General features: G+C 47.2%; 1 protein-coding gene across 1 annotated transcript in view; it reads left to right on the forward strand.

The window, feature by feature from the left end:
• GABRG3 (gamma-aminobutyric acid type A receptor subunit gamma3) overlaps positions 1-27,412 on the forward strand; it is a 189,362-nt gene that overhangs the window by 110,584 nt on the left and 51,366 nt on the right. The window contains exons 4-5 of the mRNA XM_066239879.1: positions 152-372; positions 3,129-3,211. Of these exons, the coding sequence (XP_066095976.1) occupies positions 152-372; positions 3,129-3,211 (304 nt within the window). The remainder of the gene's footprint in view (positions 1-151; positions 373-3,128; positions 3,212-27,412) is intronic.

Here is a 27,412-nt window from a genome sequence, read left to right on the forward strand (position 1 = left end):
AGGGGCCTGGGGAGGTGGAGGGTAGGGGGTGGGGGCAGGGCGCACACCGGGAGGAGGACCCAAGCTTTCGGCAAAGGAAATAAAGCATCCGGAAACGTCACTAATAGGACCAACCTGCCTCTCTCCCTGTCTCTCTCTCTCTCCATTTCAGGAATACCAGATCGATATCTTTTTCGCTCAGACCTGGACGGACAGCCGACTCCGGTTCAACAGCACCATGAAAATCCTGACCCTGAACAGCAACATGGTGGGGTTGATCTGGGTGCCAGACACCATCTTCCGCAATTCCAAAACCGCCGAGGCCCACTGGATCACGACCCCCAACCAGCTCCTCCGGATCTGGAACGATGGGAAGATCCTCTACACCTTAAGGTGAGACTGGGTGGGCGGTCCCCGAGGGGGGGGGGGTCCCCAACGGTCTGACCCGGCTCTCTGGCTGAGACCATCATAGGGTTGGGGCTTGTTTTCCCTGCTGAGTTCGGCCTCTTTCCATGTTCGCCACACCACGGCGTGATGCCTGGGACATCCGCCCTGGCGCCCCCCCACGCCCACCCCACCACCCCACCCCCGGTACGGCACACATATCGTTCGCAGTGAATAAAACTCTCATTTCGCCGTCCGAAGGCATTTCTGCTGGAAGTGGCTCCTGGAAATGATCTTTCATCCGTTTAACCCACGGGTCCGCTTAGCTAGGGAAATGGAGATGTTTCAGCACGCTAATTAACACGTGTAATGATAGCGAATTAACAAAGTTGAGACCACAAGGTGTGTGTGTGTGGGGAGGGGGGGTGAAGACAGCACACAGGGTTCTCCGCAGTGCAGCCCTGTCCTGTGAGCTCCTAGGGGCAGGATGATCCCCGCAGAGACCTGGTCAGGCAAGACAAACTGTGATTCAGAGACGGGAACTGAGCTGCCCACGTCACCAAGGGGGCTGGCGCTCCCGGGGTTTGGACTTGGGTGTGTGTCTCCCAGGGGTGTACCTGCTGAGGTGGTTTGACTCTGTTCGAACGAACACACCCCGCACCACACCCCGCACCACACCCCGCACCTAGGCGCCCCGTGTGAGAGTCAGACGGTACCTTCCAGATGCTGCCCAGCCTGTGTCCGTGGCCGCGCCCCACCCTAGCAGACTCTCGGCCACCCCTCTGCTGCCCGTGGCTCCATTCTGCACACCCTGCCCAGCCTCTCTTCTGTGCCTTCTGCTTCAGAAACTTCCTGTTGTATTACTCACGTTCTCTCGACCTGCTGACCTTGCTCATCCGTCCCCGTGACTTTGAAAGCCACATCCAACCCAGGACGTCTGGGCTCCAGACTCTCGGGGCCCCCAGCCTGGGTGATCGCTCTTCTCTTCGTGAAGGTCTAAGAGGGCTTCCGCGTCCAGTGTGCCTCCGGGGAAGGGTGACTTCTCTAGTTTGTCTGACTGCGTCCCTGTATCCCCCTCCTGGCCCGACGTGTGCCATCACCACCACCGCCCTCCCATCCAGGGCACTCCCTCCTTCTTGGCCACATCCAGTGACAGGAGCTATTCGTGGCCCCGATGAGACATCTGTCACTCACAGCAGTAAACAAGCATTCACAGCATAAATCAAAGCAGAGGGGCAGTATCTCGAGCGGAGCAGATTAAGAGAATTTTTTTAAGTTCCAAGGAAATAATGATGTTGCCAGGCTGGGGACAACACAGGGAGGGTCCCAGCAGGGGACTTCACTGATGAGCAGTACTGAGACAGATGGGGTTGGTAACAGCTGGTTCCTGTTGGTCTTAAAGGAATAGGGTGCCTCTCAGCAAACCAGAACGGAGACACAGGCAGTCCCGGGACACTTTTAGAGAAACTCTTTTTTTTTTTTTTTTTTTTTGTATTTTTCTGAAGCTGGAAACAGGGAGAGACAGTCAGACAGACTCCCACATGCGCCCAACCAGGATCCACCCGGCACGCCCACCAGGGGGCGATGCTCTGCCCACCAGGGGGCGATGCTCTGCCCACCAGGGGGTGACGCTCTGCCCACCAGGGGGCGATGCTCTGCCCCTCCGGGGCATCGCTCTGTTGCGACCAGAGCCACTCTAGCGCCTGGGGCAGAGGCCAAGGAGCCATCCCCAGCACCCGGGCCATCTTTGCTCCAATGGAGCTTCGCTGCAGGAGGGGAAGAGAGAGACAGAGAGGAAGGAGAGGGGGAGGGGTGGAGAAGCAGATGGGCGCTTCTCCTGTGTGCCCTGGCCAGGAATCGAACCCGGGACTTCTGCATGCCAGGCTGATGCTCTACCACTGAGCCAACCGGCCAGGGCCTTAGAGAAACTCTTGATGCCAAGGCTGTCTGCCTGGGAGGCAGCTGTGCTCCCATTCTGGATAGCGGCCCCCTCCCAGTCCCAAGGAGGAGCTGTCCAAAGGAGAACCCCTCAGCCCACACACGTGGAGTCATCTGGCATTGTACCCATTTCGACACAGACACCCATTTCAAAGGAGGAAGGGTTTGATTCAGCCCAACAGATGGAAAGCTGGGATGTATCAGACCCTGTCCTTCCTGACCCGGCCTGTGCCTGTAGACACACTGAGTAATTTTACACACTGACCTCTTCTCTGCCACTGATGGTTCCAAGCCACACAAAAATCAAATAGCTCAGTGGTAGAGTGTCGGCCCAGGTGTGTGGAAGTCCAGAGTTCGATTCCCGGCCAGGGCACACAGGAGAAGCGCCCATCTGCTTCTCCACCCCGCCCCCTCTCCTTCCTCTCTGTCTCTCTCTTCCCCTCCCGCAGCCAAAGCTCCATTGGAGCAAAGTTGGCCCGGGTGCTGAGGACGGCTCCATGGCCTTCGCCTCCGGTTGCAACAGAGCAACGCCCCAGATGGGCAGAGCATCGCCCCCTGGTGGGCATGCTGTGTAAATCCTGGTCGGGCGCATGTGGGAGTCTGACTGCCTCCCTGCTTCTAACTTCAGAAAAATACAAAAACAAACAAACAAACAAAGTCACAGAGCCCCAAAAGCCCCTGAATGATACCACCGCATGGACAGCACCACTACCAAAGGCCAGTTCCGTGTGCTGGCGCCCCTCCCCACACCCGTGCCCAGAACTGTGTGGGGTCTTGCCAGCTGACCTTGAGAGTGACCTTGGCTTTCCCCACCACCACCACCACAGGCTCACCATCAATGCGGAGTGCCAACTGCAGCTGCACAACTTCCCCATGGACGAGCACTCGTGCCCGCTGATCTTCTCCAGCTGTGAGTAGTGACACCGTTGAAAGGCTGCGTGTGGGGGTGGGGAGTGTCTCACCGGCTGTGGTCGCGTGATTCCTTGTGGCCTTGCCACACAACCAGAGGGAACAGATCACGGTTCGGTACGGGCCACCCGGGTGTCCTCACTCTAGACATTATGACGCAGGAGCCGGGTTATAAAATAGATGCTTTGATTGAGCTGTGAGCCACTTAACCATCCCTCACATACAACATCGAAAGGGTCAGGAATTGCCGGAACAGTCGACTCCACAAATACCCTTATGCTGATGAGCTGTTATACGTATGGTTTGGAAGTCTCCAAAATGTATTTGCAATAAGCAAGATAATCTTTCTTCTAACTAGAGAGATAAAAGAAGGCTTATTTTAATATATTTGTATCTGTCTCCTTGCACTACTTCTTGTAGGACATAATTTTTCGCAGTATTTTATGCTCCGGTGTTTTACTTATGATTGATAGGATAGCTAATAAGTAACCATTTTTTAATTTCTTAAATAAAATATCTCATGCAGACAGAGATGCCTAGAAGAGGAAATATCAGATTTATTTGCTTAGGTATAAAATAAGTTTTTAAGTATAAAGGTCGACAAGGAAATGCATCTGTGGAATGTACGACGGTTCATTTCCTCCAATGTATTGATCAGAGATACTTAAGTATGACTCAGGGACTCAATTAACTTTATCGGCTTTCCTTAACATTGCGTATGGACCGTGGCAAACAAATGGGATAGAATCTCGGGCAGAAGGTATTGCGAAGGTCATAGTGAGAAGATTAAAATGAAATGAGGGCTGAATACATTTTTACAGTTCATTTTTGGTTCAGAAAAAAAGGCAAGCTAGAAAGCAGCATTTTCCTGACCTCCTAGAGCAGTGGTGGCCAACCTGGTCCCTACCGCCCCCTAGTGGTGGTCAACCTGGTCCCTACCGCCCCCTAGTGGTGGTCAACCTGGTCCCTACCGCCCACTAGTGGGCGTTCCAGCTTTCATGGTGGGCCGTAGCGGAGCAACCAAAGTATCAATAAAAAGATAGATTTAACTATAGTAAGTTGTTTTATAAAGATTTATTCTGCCAAACTTAGCGAAAATCCGACATAAAGCACTTGGTAAGTAATTGTCATTATATGCTTTAACTTGCTGTAACTCTGCTTTATAAATTTTATAAAGTAAAATTACTTCCCTACTTTATAAATCACCATGACTGTGGAACCGGTGGGTGGTTAGAAAATTTTACAACTAACAGAGATACAGAAGTGGGCGGTAGGTATAAAAAGGTTGACTACCCCTGTCCTAGGTGGAGTCAAAACATTATTGTGTATTAGATGAGTTGAATCCAGACTTAACACATCTCCAAAGTCTGCCAAGCCAATGGCTAATGTCTGTGAATGTCTGGTGAACTTGCCCAGAGCTGCTTTGGGGCCAGATGTCCTCTATTGAGTATCTTTGAAAGTTATGAAACAACTCAAATTGTAAAGTGTTTTTTGTGTGTGTGTGAATCTGTTTGGTGTCTATGGATGTCATTTTCCTTAAGAATTTATTCGTTTAACTGTTGATCGGTCTTCTCGGCAAACTCAATTTGGCTAAACTGATCTTTCCGATGGTCTGATATACTTCAAACGCATCGACTGAGTTTATGAGTCTATCGGTTATTTCTCATTATTAGAGATCCGCATTGGTTGCTTTTATTCTCGTTTTCCACACAAGGTGGACAGCCTCCCATTCCTTCGCCAGATTTCCTGAGCCATCTTCCGTTTATTTCTGTGTTCCGAACATTTCTGATCTATCCGTGGGAGCAGTGGGCGGAGTCTGTGGTCACGCTGTCCTGGGTCTTGAGGTCGTTTGTTGACTTTTCCGTGCAGTCGTTTGCAGATCTGAGCTCGCTCGCGTTTCCTAGACATTCAACTGTGGGGGTTTCTTTGAGGTTTACATTTAACAAAGGTTCACCTAAAGAGGGTTTGCCCTGCCTCTGCTGGGTGTCTGTCTCTACCACTTTACATCAAAGTTCAAGGCTAGGTTTCTGGGCCTCACAAAGGGTGTGAATTTTTTTTAGCCACATGTCTTTGTCATTTGGGCCCATGGTTTTAAATTCTTAGGAGGGATATATATATATTTTTCTCCTGTTCTTCCCACAGGCAAAGCAAAACAAGGGCCATCCTTATTTTTTTGTTTGTTTGTTTTGTTTTTTTTTTTTTTGCATTTTTCTGAAGCTAGAAACAGAGAGAGACAGTCAGACAGACTCCCGCATGCGCCCGACCGGGATCCACCCGGCACGCCCACCAGGGGCGACGCTCTGTCCACCAGGGGGCGATGCTCTGCCCATCCTGGGTGTCGCCATGTTGCGACCAGAGCCACTCTAGCACCTGGGGCAGAGGCCACAGAGCCATCCCCAGCACCCGGGCCATCTTTGCTCCAATGGAGCCCTGGCTGCGGGAGGGGAAGAGAGAGACAGAGAGGAAGGCGCGGCGGAGGGGTGGAGAAGCAAATGGGCACTTCTCCTATGTGCCCTGGCCGGGAATCGAACCCGGGTCCTCCGCACGCTAGGCCGACGCTCTACCGCTGAGCCAACCGGCCAGGGCAAGGACCATCCTTATAATGAAAAAAAAAACCAGTCTTAAAATGAGAGGGTTTCCTGAACTTACTTGCAGAGAGTACCTCCGTTTTCTATAGATGCAGCTCGGGTGTTTATCGACAGATGGATGGATACACAAAAGGTGGTCCATTCGTGTGATGGGATATTATTCTACCTCACAAAGGAAGGGGACTCTGACACAAACCACCACACAGATGAACCCTTGAAGACCTCGTGCTAAATAAAATAAGGCAGTCAGACACACACGCACGCACGCGCGCACACACACACACGCACATACGCACGACAAAACCTGCACGATTCTGTTTAGTTGAGGGGCCTCGAGGAACGGAAGTCGTAGATGCAGGGAGGAGAAGGGCAGTCCCCAGGGTGAGGCGGGAGAGAGTGAGGAGCTGCTGTTTGACGGGTGCACCGTTTGCTTTGCCAAGTTGGAAAGGGCAGTGTAGACGGACGGTGGCGATGGTTGTGCATGAGATGGTGTTGCTCGACTGTACACTTAAAATGGGCTAAGATGGTAGGTACACTTTATGTTGTGTGTATTTTAGCACAATTAAAAGATTGGGAAGGGCCTGACCAGGCGGTGGCACAGTGAATAGAGCGTCAGACTGGGATGCGAGAGGACCCAGGTTCGAGACCCCGAGGTCACCAGCTTGAGCGCGGGCTCATCTGGTTTGAGCAAAAAGCTCACCAGCTTGGACCCAAGGTTGCTGGCTTGAGCAAGGGGTCACTCGGTCTGCTGTAGCCCCACGGTCAAGGTGCACCTAAGAAAGCAATCAATGAATAACTAAGGTGCCGCAAACGAAGAATTGATGCTTTTCATCTTGCTCTGTTCCTGTCTGTCTGTCCCTATCTGTCCCTCTCTCTGACTCTCTCTCTGTCTGTAAAAAAAAAAAAAAAAAAAAAAAAAAAAGATTGGGAGGGGAATGCATAGTATAACTGAAATAAAACACGAGACGGGGTCAGCCGATGTGCACAATGACGGCAAGGACTCAGCATGCGTACCTCGACGCGGGTCGATTTTATGATCCACTCCCAAGGACAGACAGGTGGAGAAAGAAAGAAAAACCCACAGAGCCTCAGAGATCGGTAAGACGCCGGTAACCCACGTGTGCACAAGGGGCGTCCCAGAAGGAGAGGAGAAAGGGGGGGGGGGGGGCAGGGAGAATGTCTGAAGACGTAATGATGCAAACTCCCTACATTTGATGAATCTAGTATCCGGAATGCATAGATAATTCTTACACATCAACAGCAAAAAGGACTAACAGTCCAATTTAAAAAAAGAAAACAAAAACAGACAAAAGATATTTCTAAAGCACAAAAAAAAATATCCTCAACATTATTAGACATCAGGGAAACTCAAATAAAAGCCATAAGAAGATATATAAATTTCACTCTCACTAGGTTGGCTATCGATAAATAAATAAATAAACAAACAGGCAGTAACCGGGGATTGGCAAAGAAGACACGGAGAAATGACAACCCTCCTGCTTGGCCCCTAGGAATGTCACTTGGTGCAGCTTCTGTGGGACTCGTGTGACAGTTCCTCGGAAAGCTCAGTATCAGGTTCATCTGTCACCCAGTAGTGCCTCTCCCAGACAGATGGCTGAAGATGGTCGAAACAGTTGACCTTCACAATGACCCTGGGAGCTTTCATTTTTATCTCAATGACGCTGGCATTGGCTGGTGAGGCCCCCGGCCCACGACACCCTGGGGAAGTCAGGGGCGAGAGTTCTGCAGAACGGCTGTCACTAGCCTGGCCCCCTTGGCTCTGACTGTAACCGTCATTTGTGTTGGTGTTGGAAGGGGAGAGTTGGAACAACAGGACCCGCTCAGGCTGCAAACATGTGAGCTGCATTGTGCTGCGTGCAGTGTGCTTGTGCCCCGGGAAACTTCTTAAGGTGAATAAAAATAAAAAATAAAAATAAAAAACCAACCAAACAAACAAAAAACATGATACTCTTATCTCTGCTGGAACGGCTCCGGATCCGGAGAAATTATCAGGGAAATTTCTGCCTGACACGCCGTCAGAGATGGCTGAGGATGTCGGTGGACTTTTGGAGTTTTAAGAGGCAATGCTCCGTTCTCCAGAAGTCATTGCCTTGGAAGAGGCGGAAACGCCAGTGGGTAAATCTCAGCATCGGCATGGGCACGTTGGGGTCCTGCAGCTGCAGTCACAGCGTCCCGGGGGGCAGATCGGGTCTCCTCCTGGGAGGGGACGCCACAGCCCACCCCCAGGCGGTGGCCAGAGCCCAGTGATGGTCTCTTCTGTGCATATGTTTCCCGTCAATGTGCAGGGAAGACATTCAGACCACCATGGCCCCTGCTGTCCCCTCTCGCACGTGATGTTTAGAGAAAGGAGGCAAACGCCCGCTCACCCTGGAAACAGCTTCATGCGCAACAGGAACTCGGCCCTTGCGTCTCCGAGTCCTGGGCGGTCTGCGGCGCCAGCCTTTCCCGGAGCCGTGATTAGCTAAAGAGAACCCGTGTCAAAGTCGATGGCCCCGTGGAGGGCATTCTGGAAACTGTTTCCTCTACCAGTCGGTTCCACGCTGGGACCACGGACCCCACGGACGATTATACACTGCGGACCTGCACACCGGACAGGGTGGAGCCGCCACCTTTCCCCAGAGAAGCAGCCAACCTTCCAGACGGGAAAAGGAGCTTGGAGGTAGAAGCCTGTTCTCGGGGTGCGGAGCTGGGAGGGGGGGGCCTAAGGAAGAGGATGCGGCTTCCAGGGAAGCACCCAGCATGTTCTTGATCAAAACACCGTGGACATTGTGCAGAGACAGCTTATTCCATGACGCAGGGAATTCTTCGAGCTTGTCTCGCCTTGGTTCCGAGTGAATTGGGGTGGCTCCTGACCCAGAGGGTTCTGCCCAAACTGGGGGACCCCCGGATGCAGAGCAAGTTCCAGACTAGCCAGCTCCGACCCCCGGTCTGGGCCGTTAGCAAGCCTTGCAGCCCCCTCCCCTGCTCCCACTCTGCTCCGGCGTCAAAGCACATCTCTACCAGACTAGCCAGCTCTGACCCCCGGCCTGGGCTGTTAGCAAGCCTCGCAGCCCCCTCCCCTGCTCCCACTCTGCTCCGGGGTCAAAGCACATCTCTACCAGACTAGCCAGCTCCGACCCCCGGCCTGGGGAGCCCCCCTTGGAGCCCCCTCCCCTGCTCCCACTCTGCTCCGGCGTCAAAGCACATCTCCACAGGGGCACGGGGACGGTGCCGGGACACCCCGCAATGCCAGGGCGGAGGCCCTGAGCAGGCAGCTCCAATTCAATGCAGTGAAGACAGATTTCCACCAGAAACTATTTCCGAGACCCTTGCTTGCCTAAACTCATCTTGGTGTCACTGGCCTACCTGACCATTCAGAGGCAGATTAAAAAAAAAAAAAAAGAGGGAGAGAGAGCGAGAAAAATGAGCTGAGAATTGAGGTTTCCCACTCTTGAGGAGAAGCAGTCCGTGCATTTCTCTGGCCCTCCCTCCGGTGGGCCTGACTCATCAGCATACAAAGGTCATGGTCTCCAGGGGTGCGTCCAAAGTGCGTCTGGGGTCTGTGCTCTGCGGTGGCGCTCAAGTCTCTGGCAGCATTCCAGCTAGAGGCTGTTCCCTCATCTCACTGAGTCAGTATTTTCAAAACCAAGTCGGGCCTGGCTGACTCGGGAGGTTACGGAGCGTGTCTTCTGCGGGCCCCTCCATGCTGGTCTGGGGGAAATGACCAGCCTCCGTTCTGTGGAGGTCCCCGCCGGAGGCCCACCCTTCTGTTTTAGCAGCTCAGGAGTGTTCACATAACGCTTCCTCTGTGAGGGAATGCCGTCCGACCCCGTCCCTGACCTGCTCATTCATGAGAACACGCACATTCTGTGGGAGAATAGATTCTGTGTTCTAAATAAAGAGTGAATTCATGCTGTTCATGCATTCTAAAAGTCACACCTCCAAGCAATGGAGACGTCTCAGATCTCTGTAATTTCGGGCCCAGGTTCTCTGTGGACCTAAAACTGTTACAAAAAAAAAAATGGAATCTATTTTAAAAAAATAAAAAAGCCTGACCAGGCAGTGGCGCAGTGGAGAGAGTGTCGGACAGGGATGCGGAGGACCCAGGTTTGACACGCTGAGGTCACCAGCTTGAGTGCAGGCTTGTCTAGTTTGAGCAAGGCTCACCAGCTTGAGCCCAAGGTCGCTGGCTTGAGCAAGGGGTCACTGGCTCTGCTGTAGCTCCCAGGTCAAGTCACATATGAGAAAACAATCAATGAACAATTAAGGTGCTGCAATGAAGAATTGATGCTTCTCATCTCTCTCCCTACTTGTCTGTCTGTCCTTATCTGTCCCTCTCTCTGTCTCTGTCTCTGTCAGACACACACACACACAAAAGCACTTAATATTTAAAAAAAAAAAAAAAAAAGATAAACCAACCAGACACCAAGGGAGGATAAACACTCAGAGTCAGAACCTCTTCCCAGGACTTGCGCTGGAACTTTGTTGGGGCCATGTAGCGGCAGCTCACCAGAGATGTGTTTTACAGCGAGTCGTCTTCTGCCAGAGAAATTGGATCTTTGAAAACTTTGAAGGGTTCCTGGAGGTAAACCTCGTGAAAGTGTTGGGGGACCCCTGAGGTTGCTGCCACCTCAAAAAAATATCTGCAGTCTAATTGTTACTCCATAATCAGCCTCCAGCAAAAACCAGACTCCCGACCAGGATCCACCCGCAACCCCATCTAGGGCTGATGCTCAAGTACCAAGCTATTTTTAGCACCTGAGGCTGATACATTCCAACTGAGCTATTCTCAGTGCCCAGGGCCATGCTGGAACCAATTGAGCCACTGGCTATGAGAGGAGAACAGAGAGTGAAAGGGGAGAGAGAGGAGGGGAGGAGCAAATGATTGCCTCTCCTGTGTGCCCTGACCTGGAATCAAACCTGGGATGTCCATATGCCAGGCCAACACTCTAGCCACTGAGCCACTGGCCAGGGCCTCCATTTCTTTTCATATTCAAGCCAAAACCAGAAATCCTTCATGTACTATTTTAGTTCCAGTTCATGGTTAAGAGTCAGGAGTTTCCAAAGACAGATGTCCTTGAAACTTGCAACAAACTGTTGCGGAGTTAAATCGATGTTGTGCACACCGTTCGTTGTGGAAACCAGTAAGAATCTCAGCGCTGGTGCAGTAAGATCCTCGAGGGGCTCGTTCCTTGCCTTCAAGCGATGTCAGGAGAGTCGTGTATTTTCAAAAAAAGAAAATAAGAGCTATTGCACATATTGAACACTTCCCATCTGTGAAGTGCTGTTACAAGAGCTGTACGCATGCAGAATGAATGGTGTCTCATCGAACCCTTCATTCACACAACCCCGTGTGATATACACCAGTATTCTCTTCATTCTTCAGAGAGAGACACGGAGTCCCAAGGTGACCAAGTAACTTGCTCCAGGTTACATGTGTGGGTCAAGGTCCTAAAACAAGCCCCAGACATCACCCTCGTCCCCACCGCACCTGGCCTCTCTCTCTAGCTCTCTTGTCCAGATCCTATGCCCACACGAATACATCATAATGCAGATGGCAATGATGGGGGTGACATGACATTTCGGGTGACGTTTCCCCAGGGTCAGGAGATCACTCCTGCTGCGGGAACTTGAGGAAGGCTCAGTGTTTGAAGTTGTTCACGTTAAGATTTAACGGATCGTGGCGATGGCGGGAGTCTGAGGAGGAAAAGCCATCCACAGTAGACGGACCCAGGGACTGTGGAAGTGGAAAGAAATGGGACATTGTTGCCCTGGGAGACCCCAGCTCTTTGGTGATGGCAAAATAGGGACAGGCTTTGAATTGAGAAGCGACAGGGTCTCTGAAGCATTTCAGAAAGATCAGTTTGGAACAAGGCAGGGCTGGAGAGAGCGGGCACAGAGAAAGACAGGACAGTTAGTCATTAGATGGTTGTCACCATGACCTTATGATGCAAGGATGGGGAAGGGAGGGGGGTGATGTCTAAGTATAGAGAGGCGGGCTCTTTGGCGCTGGTATGGTGTGACTACTTGTTTCTGCAGGCGGCTGGTTCTCATTCGCATGTTAAATCTCTGAGTGGAGGGGTGTTTTTTAGCATTGAAAAGAGAGGAGCTGAGCCTGACTAGGCAGTTGCACAGTAGATAGCGCATCAGACTGGGATGCGGAGGACCCAGGTTCGAGACCCCCCGAGGTCGCCAGCTTGAGCACGGGGGTTTGAGCAAAGCTCACCAGCTTGGACCCAAGGTCGCTGGCTCGAGCAAGGGGTTACTTGGTCTGCTGTAGCCCCCCTCCCCCCCCCCCGTCAAGGCACATATGAGAAAGCAATCAATGAACAACTAAGGTGTTGCAACGAAAAACTAATGATTGATGCTTCTCATCTCTTTCTGTTTCTGTCTGTCTGTCCCTGTCTATCCCTCTCTCTGACTCTCTCTCTATCTCTGTAAAAAAAAGAAAAGAGAGGAGCTGCCTGACCTGCAGTGGCGCAGTGGATAAAGCCTTGGCCTGAAACGCTGAGGTCGCCTGTTCGAAACCTGGGGCTTGCCTGGTCCAGACTGTCCCAGTAGAGCCCAAGCTCTAGGTTGATCAGGCGTCCCTGATTCGACTTCCCCGTGCAGTGGGACACCCTGCTTATCAGCAGGGCTGGCAGCCTCTAGACCACTCTTGAGGCGGCTATGACGATGCTATTCATCACTGCCACGGGAGGAAAGACACGACCAACACACAAATTAGTTGCAATGATCACACAGGTAGTTTATTACTCACAAATCCTTTTGGCGTGCCTGGGTACAGCTTAGGGGGCCCCCGTCGGCATGCTCCTCTTGGCTGGCTTTGGTCAGAGCTCAAGAGCTGCGTGGAGACAGTCTCATCAACGTTGGAGTCTGGGCGACTACCGACTACCGCAGCAGGGGTCAATCTACAGGATTATCACCTCAAACCACCTTTTTGGGAGTTCCTCTCAGGGAATCCCCTCTATGTCAATCTACTGAAATGTTTACATCAAACCACTTTTTAAGATGTTCTTAAAAAAAAACAAAGTTAATGTAAATAACACCAAGCCACTTATCTAGGTATAACTTCACGCACACACTAACTGGGCCCTGCTTGTAAGTCAGAGTCTGTTTATCACATCTACACCCACTATATTAAATCCTATCCAGATGGCATAACTTTAGTTAATTTTAATAATTATTTTTAATATCATTTTAATTACTTTTATATATCTTCCATATTTTTGTTTTTTATATCTCTATATATTTAATTACTATAACATTGTATTACTACAACAAAGACACATATGCTTCCTGCTACTCCCTCTGCCCTTCTCTCTCTCTCTCTCTCTCTCCTTCTGTCTCTCTAAAATAAATAAACAAAAATAAAAAAAAAACAAAAGAGGGAAAGTCTCTGAACAGATGGTCCTTCTTGCTAGCAGCCGTGCGCAAGGGAGAGACTGAGCCACCGGGGTAGACCCGTGTGTGTGGACAGCAGCGTCCTTCCGTCTCCTCGGGGGCTGACTGCAGGGACCAGGGGAGGTATAGGGGCCCTTAGGGGGTCCGTGGCTTCGGCCAGCTGGGATTGTCTCCTGACCAACCAGCGATAAGTCAGAGGTTTCAAAGACCTCCCCCCCCCCACCCTCGGGTTCCATTAATTTGCCTGAGCGGCTCACAGAATTCGGAGAAATGTTTGCCTCACGAATCAAGGGTTTATTATAAAAGTATACTCGGGAAGAGCCACAGGAAGAGAGGCCTGGGGGGAGGGGGGGAGCTTCCTCAGGCTGGGCACCTGCCCTGTTTACCCCCCCCCCAAGAGCTCCCCCCCCACCCCCAACCCTGTCTCTGGGTTTCTGATGGAGGTGCCATTACAGGGACAGGATTGGTTACAGCATTGGCCTTTGGCGATTGACTGGACCTCCAGCCCCTCTCTCCTCTCCAGAGGTCAGGGGAGCAGAGCTAGAAGTCCCAACCTTCGCATCACGAGTTTGGTTCCCTTGGCAACGGCCCCCCCATCGGGAGGGCTTTCCAGAATCACCTAATTAACATAACAAAAAGCCTTGATCTCTGCCCTGGTCACACAGGAGGGTTTTAAGAGCTCTGTGCCAGAAGGTGGGCAGAGACCAGATTTGGGGGGGGGGGTAATTATTGTATGTCACAACCTTAGAGAGAGAAAGAGCACAGTGACCAGTGACCATTCTGAGAGGGCTCGTTGGGGCTGTGCCCGGGAGCCCAGGGCATGCCGGGTCCAGCTTTGCCAGGGAGAGGTCTTTCTCTGCTGGGGTCAGTCTGTCTGCTCTCGGAGGAGGGGTGCTCACTGATCCCGCATGGCGGGGGGGGGGATGTCTCTCGTGTGAAAACAGACCACGAAGAAGGAAGAATCAGGGAGAATTGGGGCATGTGTGTTTGTGTGCAACACAGCAATAAGAAGACACATCTGCCAATTACAGATGGGCAAAGGGACCTGAAATAGATGTCTCTCCAAGGAAGGTCCCCCAATAAGCCAAATCAGTGCAAATCCAAACCACAGTGAGACACCCCTGTCCCCGCTCCAGCAGGAAAGGCATCCCAAGTGTTTGGCGATGACGTGGACAGATGACACCCTTGGTGCCTAGCTGGTAAGAGGGTCAGACTTTGTGTTTGCTCTTGAAAACAGTCTGGCAACTCCTCAAATACTCAAACACAGAGTTTCCCTGTAGGACCCATTATTTTCTCTCCTGGGTAGATATACCCAAGAGAAATGAAAATCTGTGTCTACACAACAACTTGTCCATGAATGTTCATAGCAGCACTATTTATAATCTACGATATTTTGGGAGAAGGGGAGGTCCCAAATAACCACCCAGTGATAGGTCAATAGAAAGAAGATGCGGTCTATCCATACAGTGGAGCTATATTATTCAGCCATAACAAGAAATGAGGTGCCAGCATGCAAACCTCCCCTTCAACATGGGCGGGTGGACCCAACCTGCGAAGAAAAAACTGCCTTGACAGAAGTTGCCACAAAACCCCCAAAGAAACCCCAGTGTACACCGAATTCGCAGAGGAACCCAACTCCTTAGACTTTGTCTCAGGGAAATACATTCATTGTTACGGAGACACATGTCCGTCTCAGCATTTCTCAAATGAGGAAAGACTTGAACACCCCAAGTAGTCAACAGTCTGAGATGGTGTTGGGCAGATAAGGTATATTATAACTCACTTTGTTAAAGATGGCGCTGCCCACGTGGAAGCCCGTCGCCCAGGTGATGATATTAGTTGCCCTTCTTGCTTGGGAGGGGCATGATTATGTTAATGTGTGTTGGAGGAGGGCTTTCGCACCAAAAGGTTTTAAAAGGAGAGATCACATTGTTCTGGGAGAAGAATGATTACGTTCTAGGAGAAGCCTGTGCTGTAGGAGAGCAGAGAAAGACCACGTGGAGGAGAGGAGAAGCAGCCAAGATGGTGGAGTGCTGGGAGCAAAGCTAGTTTATGCAGTTTGTGTAGAGAGAAGGAGATGGGGAACAGAGGTGAATAAGGCTGGTGAGGTAGAAACCTTTGATTCTAGGAAACTCGGATAAGTCAGTAGCTTTGTGAGCACTGAATGAGTGGGTTTTGGAGCCCACTGTGTGTATTTTTTGCCCACCAGGTGCAAGCTAGGATTAAAGCTAATGGCCCACCAGTCCTTGGCTCCGTTGTTTCATTACTGTCTCTCCAAATTCAATGAGAACCTGCATGGGCCAGGCAACTGTGATGGTGGCCGTGGCTACTGGCTTTACAGGTGGGTTAAGTAAGTCCTGGGGTGTCCACACCATTTGAGTGGGCTGCTGAGGGTTTGCAGTCACCATTGTGGGAGGGATTTCCTAACATCGAGGTGACTGATGAGTGCAGTTCAGTCAGGTGACTCTGAGGATTTCAGTGGCTTTATTGAGCGATTCATGAGTCAACCAGGCAGCACCCCATCGAGTAAATCATGAGATGCTATACAGTACGGAAGACTTTTATGAGCAGAGACTGGGTAGATCAAGAAAGTTATAGGCAAAAGAAAAGAAAACAACAGTGTCCTTGTTTCAGGCAAGGGCACCTTCCCTTACAGAGAGGCAGGGGTCTTATCAGGCCGATTTGTGGGGGGGGGAGCAGTGGAGAGGGCCCAAGTGACAGACTACCACATTGGAGCTTACAAGAAAATTTCAGGAGGGAAGACAAGATGGCGCTGGAGTAGGCGGACGTAACAACTACCACCTCCCAGAACCAAAGTGGATTACAAACTAATTTTAAGAACCATCATCTGGAAAAACCAACTTTGGACTAAACTAAGAGGACTCTTCAACCAAGGAACACTGAAGAAGCCACACTGAGACTGGTAGGAAAAGCAGAAACGCGGAGAGGGCTGCCCAGCTCCCCGGAGCGAACGGCAGCCGGGAGAGACTTGCGTGGCAGGAAGTGAGTTTAGCAGAGAGGGGAGGGTCCTGAGTCCCAGAACAAGGCCCCAGCCTGCAGCCCCAGAGCCCAGAAGATGCGTAAGGACAGTATTTAGCTGGAAACAAGTCAGGACTGTAAGAGTCTGATTTCTCAGACCCAGGATTCTTCTTAAAGGCACCGCGCAGAAAACCTCTCTCACAACCACTCACCTGGGGCTCCAGGGGATGGGGAGAGAGGAGAGGACCAGAGTAGCAGGAAGAGAGTGTAATCTAGGAGGCACAGGGAGAAACATTTTGGGAGACAGCCACCCTAACCCCTGGGACGAGTCACTCCTCAAATCTGAAGTGAATATTTCCCCTGGAAACAGCAATACCAGCAAAGGGAAGCAGGACACCAGCCAAACAAGCTCTCCCACGGCACTCAGAGCAGAGTCGCTTAGAAGGAGGGAGCTTTCGGGACTACAGTAGTGAGTGTTAGGGTCTGAGCTGCAGTGCCCCCACCCACACGGCTGAGGGCTCGCCCGAGGGCAGGCGGCGGCGGGATGCAGAGCGTGGTTCTGTCGGCAGGGGTGGAAGCCAGCTGGCCACCACTGAGGCCCAGGTGTGAGCTCAGTCTTGCCCGGCTGGGGAGGAGGGGACGTGCAAAAGTGGTCAAGCCCAGCTGTGGGCCGCCTGCAATCCAGCCTGCGGGAGAAGGGCCGGAACCCCGGAAGGGGTGGAGACCTGCCCTTGAGCAAGGGTGCAGTAGCACAGCCTTGCCCCACCCACGGAACCGAGGCTTGTGGCCTGACTTGGGAGCCAGCTCCTCCCATGGGGGTGGAGCCAAAAGCCCAGAACAGGCAGAGTCTCATTACTGAGCGTGGGCACGCAGTCCCGCCAGGCCTGTGGAGCCAAGGCTTGCAGCCGTCCCACCAGCGGCCTCCTTCTGCAAGGGCGAGGCGGAAGCCCGGAAACAGGTGGAGACCTGCAGCTGAGCAAAGGTTCTCACCACTGCCCTCAGGGCCAAGCATAACGCCACCCATTGGGGTGGGGCAAAGGCCAAGACCACCAAGGCTTGTGCACCCGAGCACATGATCACAGCCACTCCTGTGAAGGAGAGGTGGAAACCATAGCAACAGCCCCAGTGGGAAGGCACTGGCAACGTCCATACCCAAACACCCTAGGCAGCAACAACAGAGGGGGGGTGGGCCTGCAGACAGACCATACCTAAGGAACAGAGGCCACACCCAGTGGACTCCAGTGGCCAAGACCTTCTTTTACACAAAGAAGATGAGAAGGCAGAGAAATGCAACACAAATGAATCAAGAGAAATCCCCAGAAAAGGACCTGAATGAATCAGATATAACCAGATTACCAGATGCAGAGTTTAAAATAACGATTGTTAGGATGCTCAAAGATATTAGAACAATAGATGGTCATTACAAACACCTAAATAAAGAGATAATAAATATAAAAAAGGACATTGAAATAATAAAGAAGAATCAGTCAGAAATGACAAATATCAGAAATGAAGAACACAATGGAAGAAATTAAAAGCAGGATGGATGAAGCTGAGAATCGAATCACCAAGTTAGAGGACACTATAAATAAAGGCATGGAAGCAGAGCAGAAAAAAGAAAAGAGACTCAAAAAGTCTGAGGAAACTCTAAGAGAGCTCTGTGACAACATGAAGAGAAATAACATCCCTATCATAGGGGTTCCTGAAGAAGAAGAAGAGAGAGAACAAGGGATAGAGACTTTGTTCAAGCATATCATAGCTGAAAACTCCTCTCAATTAAGGCAGGAAAACATCTCACATGTTCAAGAAGCACAGAGAACTCCATTAAAGAGAAACCCAAAGAAATCAACACCAAGACACATCATAATTAAAATACCAAAGCTAAGTGATAAAGAGAAAATATTAAAAGCTGCTAGAGAGAAAAAAGACCTACAAGAAAATATTAAACACTGCTAGAGAAAAAAAGATCTACAAAGGAGCTCCCATAAGGATGACTTCCAACTTCTCAACAGAAACACTTGAGGCCAGAAGGGAATGGCAAGAAATATTTAAAGTAATGCAGAACAAGAGCCTACAACCAAGACTACTTTATCCAGCAAGGCTATCATTTAAAATTGAAGGAGAAATAAAAAGCTTTCCAGACAAAAAAAAAACTCAAGGAATTCACTACAACCAAACCAAGGCTGCAAGAATTGCTAAGGGGCCTGTTGTAAACAAATCAAAGGAGAAAAAGAATATAGCAAAAGAGGAATATAATTTTAAAGAATAAAATGGTAGTAAACAATTACATATCAATAATAACCTTAAATGTAAATGGATTAAATGATCTGATCAAAAGACATAGGGTAGCTGCATGGATAAGAAAACAGGACCCATACATATGCTGTCTACAAGAGACATGCCTTAAAACAAAAGATGCACATAGACTGAAGATTAAAGGATGGAAAAAATATTTCACGCAAATGGAAATGAAAAAAAAAGCTGGGGTAGCAATACTTATATCAGACAAAATGGACTTTAAAACAAAGACTATAGTAAGAGATAAAGAAGGTCACTACATAATGATAAAGGGAGCAATCTAACAGGAAGATATAACCATTATAAACATCTATGCACCTAATATAGGAGCACCAAAATATATAAAGCAGACTTCGATGGATTTAAAGGGCAAGATCAACAGCAATACTATAATAGTAGGGGATTTCAATACCCCACTAACATCACTAGATAGATCCTCAAGAAAGAAAATTAACAAAGAAACAGCAGATTTAAAGGACATACTAGATCAACTCGATTTAATAGATATCTTCAGAACCTTTCACCCTAAAGCAGCAGAATATACATTCTTTTCAAGTGCTTATGGTACATTCTCTAATATAGACTACATGTTAGGGCACAAAAGCGATCTCAACAAATTTAAGAAGATTGAAATCATATCGAACACTTTCTCTGATCACAATGGCATGAAACTAGAAATCAACCACAACAGAAAAGCTGAAAAATACTCAAACACTTGGAAACTAAATAGCATGTTATTAAATAATGAATGGGGCCTGACCTGTGGTGGCGCAGTGGGATAAAGCATAGATTTGGAACACTGAGGTTGCCGGTTCGAAACCCTGGGCTTGCCTGGTCAAGGCACATATGGGAGTTGATGCTTCCTGCTCCTCCCCCTTCTCTCTCTCTCTCCTTCTTTCCCTCTCTCTCCTCTCTGAAAATTGAATAAAGTCTTTAAAAAAAAAAAAAAGAATAATGAATGGGTAAGCAATGAGATCAAAGAAGAAATTAAAAAATTTCTAGAAACGAACGATAATGAGCATACATCAACTCAAAATTTATGGGACACAGCAAAAGCAGTCTTGAGAGGGAAGTTCATAGCATTACAGGCATACCTCAAGAAGCTAGAAAAAGCTCAAATAAACAATTTGACCCTACATCTAAAAGAACTAGAAAAAGAACAGCAAGTAAAGCCCAGAGGTAGTAGAAGGAAGGAAATAATAAAGATCAGAGCGGCAATAAATGACATAGAGGCTAAAGAAACAATATAGAGGATCAATGAAACCAGGAGCTGGTTCTTTGAAAAGGTAAACAAGATCAATGAACCTTTAACCAGACTCACCAAGAAAAAAAGAGAGAGGACTCAAATAAATAAAATTAGAAACGAGAATGGAGAAATAACAACTGACACAACAGAAATACAAAATATTGTAAGAAAATACTATGAAGAACTGTACACCAAAAAACTAGACAATCTAGATGAAATGGACAAATTCCTTGAAACATATAATCTTCAAAAAATTAATCTGGAAGAATCAGAAAACCTAAACAGACCAATTACAACAAATAAGATTGAAACAGTTATCCAAAAACTCCCAAAAAAGAAAAGTCCAGGGCCTGATGGCTTTACAAGTGAATTCTACCAAATATTCAAAGGAGAACTAACTCCTATCCTTCTCAAGCTATTTCAAAAAATTCAAGAGGAAAGAAGACTTCCAAGCTCCTTTTATGAGACGAGCATAATTCTGATTCCAAAACCACGCAAAGACAACACAAAGAAAGAAAATTATAGGCCAATATCCCTGATGAATTTAGATGCTAAAATCCTCAACAAAATATTAGCAAACCGGATGCAGCAATATATGAAAAAATTCATACACCAGGATCAAGTGGGATTTATTCTGGGGAGGCAAGGCTGGTACAATATTCACAAATCAATCAATGTGATTCATCACATAAACAAAAGGAAGGAGAAAAACCACATGATAATTTCAATAGATGCAGAAAAAGCATTTGATAAAATCCAGCACCCATTCATGATCAAAACTCTCAGCAGAGTGGGAATACAGGGGACATACCTCAACATGATAAAGGCCATCTATGACAAACCCACAGCCAACATCATACTCAATGGGCAAAAATTAAAAGCAATCCCCTTAAGATCAGGAAAGAGGCAGGGGTGCCCCCTTTCACCACTCTTATTCAACATAGTTCTAAAAGTCCTAGCCACAGCAATCAGACAAGAAAAAGAAATAAAAGGCATCCAAATTGGAAAAGAAGTAAAACTATCATTATTTGCAGATGATATGATATTGTATATAGAAAACCCTAAAGTTGCAGTAAAAAAACTACTAGACCAGCAAGGTGGCAGGATATAAAATTAATACTCAGAAATCAGAGGCATTTTTATACACTAACAATGAACTGTCAGAGAAATTAAGGAATCAATCCCCTTTACCACTGCAACCAAAAAAATAAAGTACCTAGGAATAAATTTAACCAGGGAGATTAAAGACTTGTACTTGGAAAATTATAAAACATTGATAAAAGAAATCAGGGAAGATACAAACAAGTGGAAGCATATACCGCGCTCATGGTTAGGAAGAATAAACATCATTAAAATGTCTATATTACCCAAAGCAATTTATAAATTCAACGCAATACTGATAAAAATACCAATGACTTACTTCAAAGATATAGAATACATATTCCAAAAATTTATATGGAACTAAAAGAGAACACGAATAGCCTCAGCAATCTTGAAAAGGAAGAATAAAGGGGGAGGTATCACACTTCCGGATATCAAGTTATACTACAAAGCCTTTGTATTCAAAACAGCTTGGTACTGGCATAAGAACAGGCATACAGATCAATGGAACAGAATTGAGAACCCAGAAATAAACCCACACCTTTTATGGACAATTGATATTTGACAAAGGAGGTAAGAGTATACATTGGAGTAAAGACAGCCTCTTCAACAAATGGAGGATGATAGACATGTTTGATTAAGAGAATGTTGCTATAACTACAAATAGCTCTCCGATTAAGTTAATAGGTGTGTTGAGAAAATTGGACAGCTACCTGCAAAAAAATGAAACTAGACCACCAACTTACACCATTCACAAAAATCAACTCAAAATGGATAGAAGACTTAAATGTAAGCCATGAAACCATAAGCATCTTAGAAGAAAGCATAGGCAGTAAGCTCTCTGACATTTCTCACAGCAATATATTTGCCAATTTGTCTCCACAGGCAAGTGAAATAAAAGACAGGATAAACAAATGGGACTATATCAAACTAAAAAGCTTCTGCACAGCTAAAGACATAAGAACAGAATAAAAAGACAAACTACACAATGGGAGAATATATTTGACAATGCATCTGATAAAGGGTTAATAACCAAAATTTATAAAGAACTTGTAAAACTTAATACCAGGAAGACAAACAATCCAATCAAAAATGGGCAAAAGAAATGAATGGACACTTCTCCAAAGAGGACATACAGATGGCCAATAGACATATGAAAAAAATGCTCAACATCACTAATCATTAGAGAAATGCAAATTAAAACCACAATGAGATTAACACCTCACACCAGTCAGAATGGCGCTCATCAAAAAACAACACAGAATAAGTGCTGGCGAGGATGTGGAGAAAAGGGAACCCTCCTACACTGCTGGTGGGAATGCAGACTGGTACAGCCACTGTGGAAAATAGTATGGAGATTCCTCAAAAAATTAAATATCGAACTGCCTTTTGACCAGCTATACCACTGTTAGGAATATACCCCAAGAACACCATAGCACTGTTTGAAAAGAAGAAATGCACCCCCATGTTTATGGCAGCATTGTTCACAATAGTGAAGATCTGGAAACAACCCAAGTGTCTGTCAGTGGACGAGTGGATTAAAAAGCTTTGGTACGTATATACTATGGAATACTACTCAGCCATAAGAAATGATGACATTGGATCATTTACAATACCATGGATGGACCTTGATAACATTATACTGAGCAAAATAAGTAAATCAGAAAAAACTAAGAACTATATGATTCCATACATAGATGGGACATAAAAATGAGACTCAGAGACATGGACAAGAGTGTAGGGGTTACAGGGTGGGGGGGGGAGAGGGAGGGGGACAAAGAAAACCAGTTAGAAGGTGACAGAAGACAATTGGACTTTGGGTGATGGCAATGCAGCATAAGCAAATGTCAAAATAACCTAGAGCTGTTTTCTCTGAACATATGTACCCTGATTTATCAATGTCACCCCATTAGAATAAAAAAGAAGAATTTGTCTCACGGCTAATTCAGGCAGTTAGAAGAATAGTATAAGGATGCTAATTCTGCTTCTCAGGCCACATCCTGCAAAAGGGGCCCCAAGCAAATTGGCGATTTGGCTCCTCTGATTTTGCCAATTGGATTTTAAAAAATAGGTCAGGAACGCCCTGAAATGGAACTAACAATACAAGGGCATAAATTTAAAGGACTTTTAGATACTGGAGCTGATGTATTTGTTATTGCTAAGCTACATTGGCCTCCTTCCTGGCCCACTCATGCAGCAGCCACAGAATTACAAGGTATAGGGCAGAGTAAATCTCCTCAACAAAGTTCTAGTTTTCTACATTGGGAAGATTAAGAAGGTCATTCTGGATTTTTTAAGCCTTATGCGCTCCCTGGATGGCCAGTTAATTTGTGGGGTAGAGATGTTTTGAAAAATACGGGAGCGTTGCTTATCAGTCCTAATGGTTTAGTCAGTACTCAGATGCTTGATCGGGCATTTTTGCCCACTAAGGGACTAGGGAAAGAACAGCGAGGAATTCTCACCCCCATAGAAATGGCACCCAATACCAGAAGGTGTGGATTAGGATATCAAAATTTAGCATAGGGGCCTTGGTAGCTCCTGCTACCTCAATAATGCATTGTGCAGACCCAATTACTTGGAAATCAGATAATCCTGTGTGGGTAGACCAATGGCCCCTTTCTCAGGAGAAACTTAGGGCAGCTGCTCGATGGGTACAAGAGCAACTACAGCTTGGGCGCATTGAACCATCTAATAGCTCATGTAATACACTTCCATATTTTGATCTTGTTGCCTCCTGGATTATCAAGGGGCATAGGCGACCCTTGCAGCTTAGAGGTTTTGAGCCTCAAAATCATTGTTGTTTCTTTTTTCAAAGGATCAACAACAATGGCTCTGGGAAACTTCCACTAAATGGCAAATTGCTTTTGCAAATCAATGGACAACTTTATACTGAAACAGTCAACTTAAAATCAGCTCAAAGACGAGAATTATATTCCATTATCATGGCTTTTCAGCATTTGCCATATTCCTCCTTTAATCTATATACAGACAGCAAATATTTACTTATGGTTGTTTCCACTATAAAGACTGCTGTCTTAGGAACAAATGCTGATGAACTATTTCAGTAGTTCTTCCTTCTTCAAAGACTTGTATGTCAACATAGAGCTCCATGTTTTATAGGACATACTCGAGATCACTCCATGCTCCCTGGAGCTTTAGCACAAGGGAATGCCCTTGTTGATCAAGCTACCCAAAGGAAAATTATTTGGAGCAACCATGACAGATCGAGCAATTCAGTCTCATACTATTCATCACCAGAACGCTGCAGCCCTGTGTAAACAGTTTCAACTTTCTCAGGAAGCAGCACGGCAGATTGGGAAATCCTGTCCAAGGGGTCCTATACTGCCCCTTCATTTGGAGTTAACCCTCAAGGACCCCTACCAGGACAACTTTGGCAAGTGGATGTTACTCATATACCTTCATTTGGCAAACAGTCCTATGTCCACATTACAGTGGATACCTATTCTGGATTTATAGTAACCTGTCAGAACAGGAGAGGCTGCTAAGCAGGTTATAGCTCATTGTCTGTATGCATTTTTCTATTATTGGATTTCCTAAACTGGTTAAAACTGAAAATGTTCCTGCATATGTAGCAAAAGCATTTACTGTATTTTGTCAAACCTTTCGAATTATGGGTATTTCTTACAATCTTTAAAGTCAAGGTATTATTAAAGCATACCCAGCAAATATTTTAAGGTCAATTTAAAAAAATTTAAAAGGGGGGAGTCATATCCTGGAACTCCTACAGGTCTACCATATCATGCTTTTTACTTAAAAATTTTTAAATTTCTTTTGAATGCTGATGAACAGGAGACGCCAACTCTTTTTCTCCTGCAAACTTCTACCTTCTTTTATTTGATCCAGCTAATAACACTGTTTTGTCTTTTTCCAAATAGCTCCAGATATATGGAAAAGGTTTATATAGGCGGATGGGGATCCTCAAACCCCTCAGCGAGATCTTCTAAGCATGGCTTTTAAGGTACCAAGAAGCAGAAAAAGCCCAATAGAGATCAGGGCAACTACCAGTTTTTAGGATACACCCTTAAAGGCTCCAATGCCCCAAAGGGGTCTCTCAGGATGCCATCTGGGTCCTGTTTCAATACTGGAAAGGAAGGTCATTGAGCAAAAGCCTGCCAGGCTTCCATGCCTTTGCTGTGAGGAAAAAGGGACACTGGAAGGTAGGCTTCCCCCTTGCTCCTCTAAGGGAGGGTTCAGTCTCTTCCAGCCCTGCTCCAGCCACCTATGACCTAACCTTGCCCAGAATGCTGGGGTTTGCCACTGAAGGCTGAAGGTGCCCTGGGCCATTGGCCCCATCTATGACACTGTGGACGAGCCTAGGGCATTTATTCCAAGAAACAGGTAAACTGATCTCATTTACACAAGGGCCACTTAACTATGTCTTGCCTGAATAGTCAGGTTTTTTATTCTTCCCACAAAGATCTCTGTTGTGGGTGTTGATTTGTTTTTCCACTTATTTACATATTCATTGGTTGATTCTTGTATGTACCCTGACTGGGGATAGAACCCTCAACCTTGGTGTAGCCGGGTGATGCTCTAACCACCTGATACCCGGCCAGGGCCCTGGTTTTTAGTCTTCTAAGGGGAATTGCACAGTGATGCACGCCAATGTGAAATCATTCCTACTGAGTAACTTAAAGCTCTTAAAATCCACCAAATCTCTAATGGGATCTATATTAGCAGCCCCAAATTTCCAATGCATAAATTGCTATACAGCCCAGGCACCCTCAGCTTTATGCAAAACTCTTAAGGATTATTGAAGACCCCCAAAAAACTTTGATCGCTCTGCGTTATCTCTTATCAATATTTACTGGATTAGAAATGAACACTGTGGCATTGTCATATCTACATTTATTAACTCCTTTTAAGATAACAGAAATCCCATATTAAGTAACATATTTCTAGAAAAAAAATAACATTATCCAAACCAAAGAATTTGGCAAGAATCGTGACATTGTTTTACATTCCTGCAAATCTCTGGAAGGTCTGGCTTCAGGAAATCTGCATGGTTTTTTTCATCTGCTTCGGCATTCAACCTTTTGTGAGATGTAATTTCGATGGAAGAAAATCCATCCTGAGACAGATTTTTAGTTGGAAAACGGATTAGCGTCTTACTAGAGCTTTCAGATAATTGTGGGATGTTCTGTTGCTATCACATCAAAGTTCCGGGAGTAGTCATTTCTTAGAATTCAGTTACATGTGGAACCAGATACTGTATCAATACACTATTCCTATCCATTGCCTTGCAATAGTTAGAATTCAGTTACATGTGGAACCGGATACTATATCAATGCACTATTCATACTCTGTTACCTTGCAATCTTGCAATCCCTTCCAAGGGTCCCCAAACTTTTTACACAGAGGGCCAGTTCATTGTTCCTCAGACTGTTGGAGGGCTGCCACATTCAGTGCTCCTCTCACTGACCACCAATAAAAGAGGTGCCCCTTCTGGAAGTGCAGTGGGGGGCCGGATAAATGGCCTCAGGGGGCCGCAGTTTGGGGACACCTGCTTAGTCTGTCGTGTACTTTGAATATACCTTTCATCCAAGCATGACTTTGTATCATGCACTGGTTCTTTGGAAAATGTCGGTTCACAGATTTATGCTGACCACCCAAATGTTTCACAGTATCACTGAGACCCATATTTGTTAATATTTTCACCAATCTCACTAAAACAGTATTTAAGAATTGGAAAATGACCAGGCTCCGGATGGTGATAGCCAGTTTTTCAAAATTTTCATTTCTACTTGAAACATCAAAGTTTAGTATTGGCAATAAAAATGGTCAATTATTTTTTAAAAGTGACAGATTTCATTCATTTCCCTCCTCCCCCCCCCCCAAAAAAAATGTCTACCAAACCATCCAAGGCCAAAAGCAACCGTCATTGCTGTGCCAGGTTATTCTTACAGGTGAAAAGGCTATTTCGTGAGAAAAGGTTTGGCCTTCAGCATCCTCGACTTCAAGGTTTATTGTGGAGGGAAGTTTTAGGGTTCCTACCAAATCCTTCCTGGGGGCGTCTCTGCAGGGGAGGAAATGGTGTGCAATCCCAAAGCAAGAGTTTGGGGGCTTTTTTCTCCTAAAGCACAAAGAAGCACCAGAGGGAGGCTCCTAGGAGCTGGCCGGTTTGCAAGACTGGGAGTTCCCTGTTCACAGAGCTATACAATGCAGGGGGCTGCTTCTCCTGGGTGGAGGTTCTGGTCCCAGGGTCTGCGCTTTGGAAGGGCTGACCACATCTTAGCAACAAGCGCCACAGCATCACCTCCCGGTGGCTGGCCTGCACTGCAGGCTCCTAGATAGAAGTTTGCGGGTTGAAACTGCTCAAACAAGGTACTCAGGGGGACAAGAGGCAGGTGCCAGGGCTCCTTGCCCTCCCTCATCCCTCCTAGGATGTCCAGAGGCCTCTCGGCTGCAGGCTGACCCCACGTCACACAGGTGCCCCCGAACACAGCTAGAGCTAAGCCGGCCGGGGGTTCAGCTGTCATGTGGGGGAGGGGGGTCTCACTAGAACAGCAGAGACCAGTGCCCCTTTGGTCTGTCTGTCTGTCCTTCACCTCCCCCATAGTCAGAG

This window comes from Saccopteryx bilineata, chromosome 7 (assembly GCF_036850765.1).
Source record: "Saccopteryx bilineata isolate mSacBil1 chromosome 7, mSacBil1_pri_phased_curated, whole genome shotgun sequence".
NCBI lineage: Eukaryota > Metazoa > Chordata > Mammalia > Chiroptera > Emballonuridae > Saccopteryx > Saccopteryx bilineata.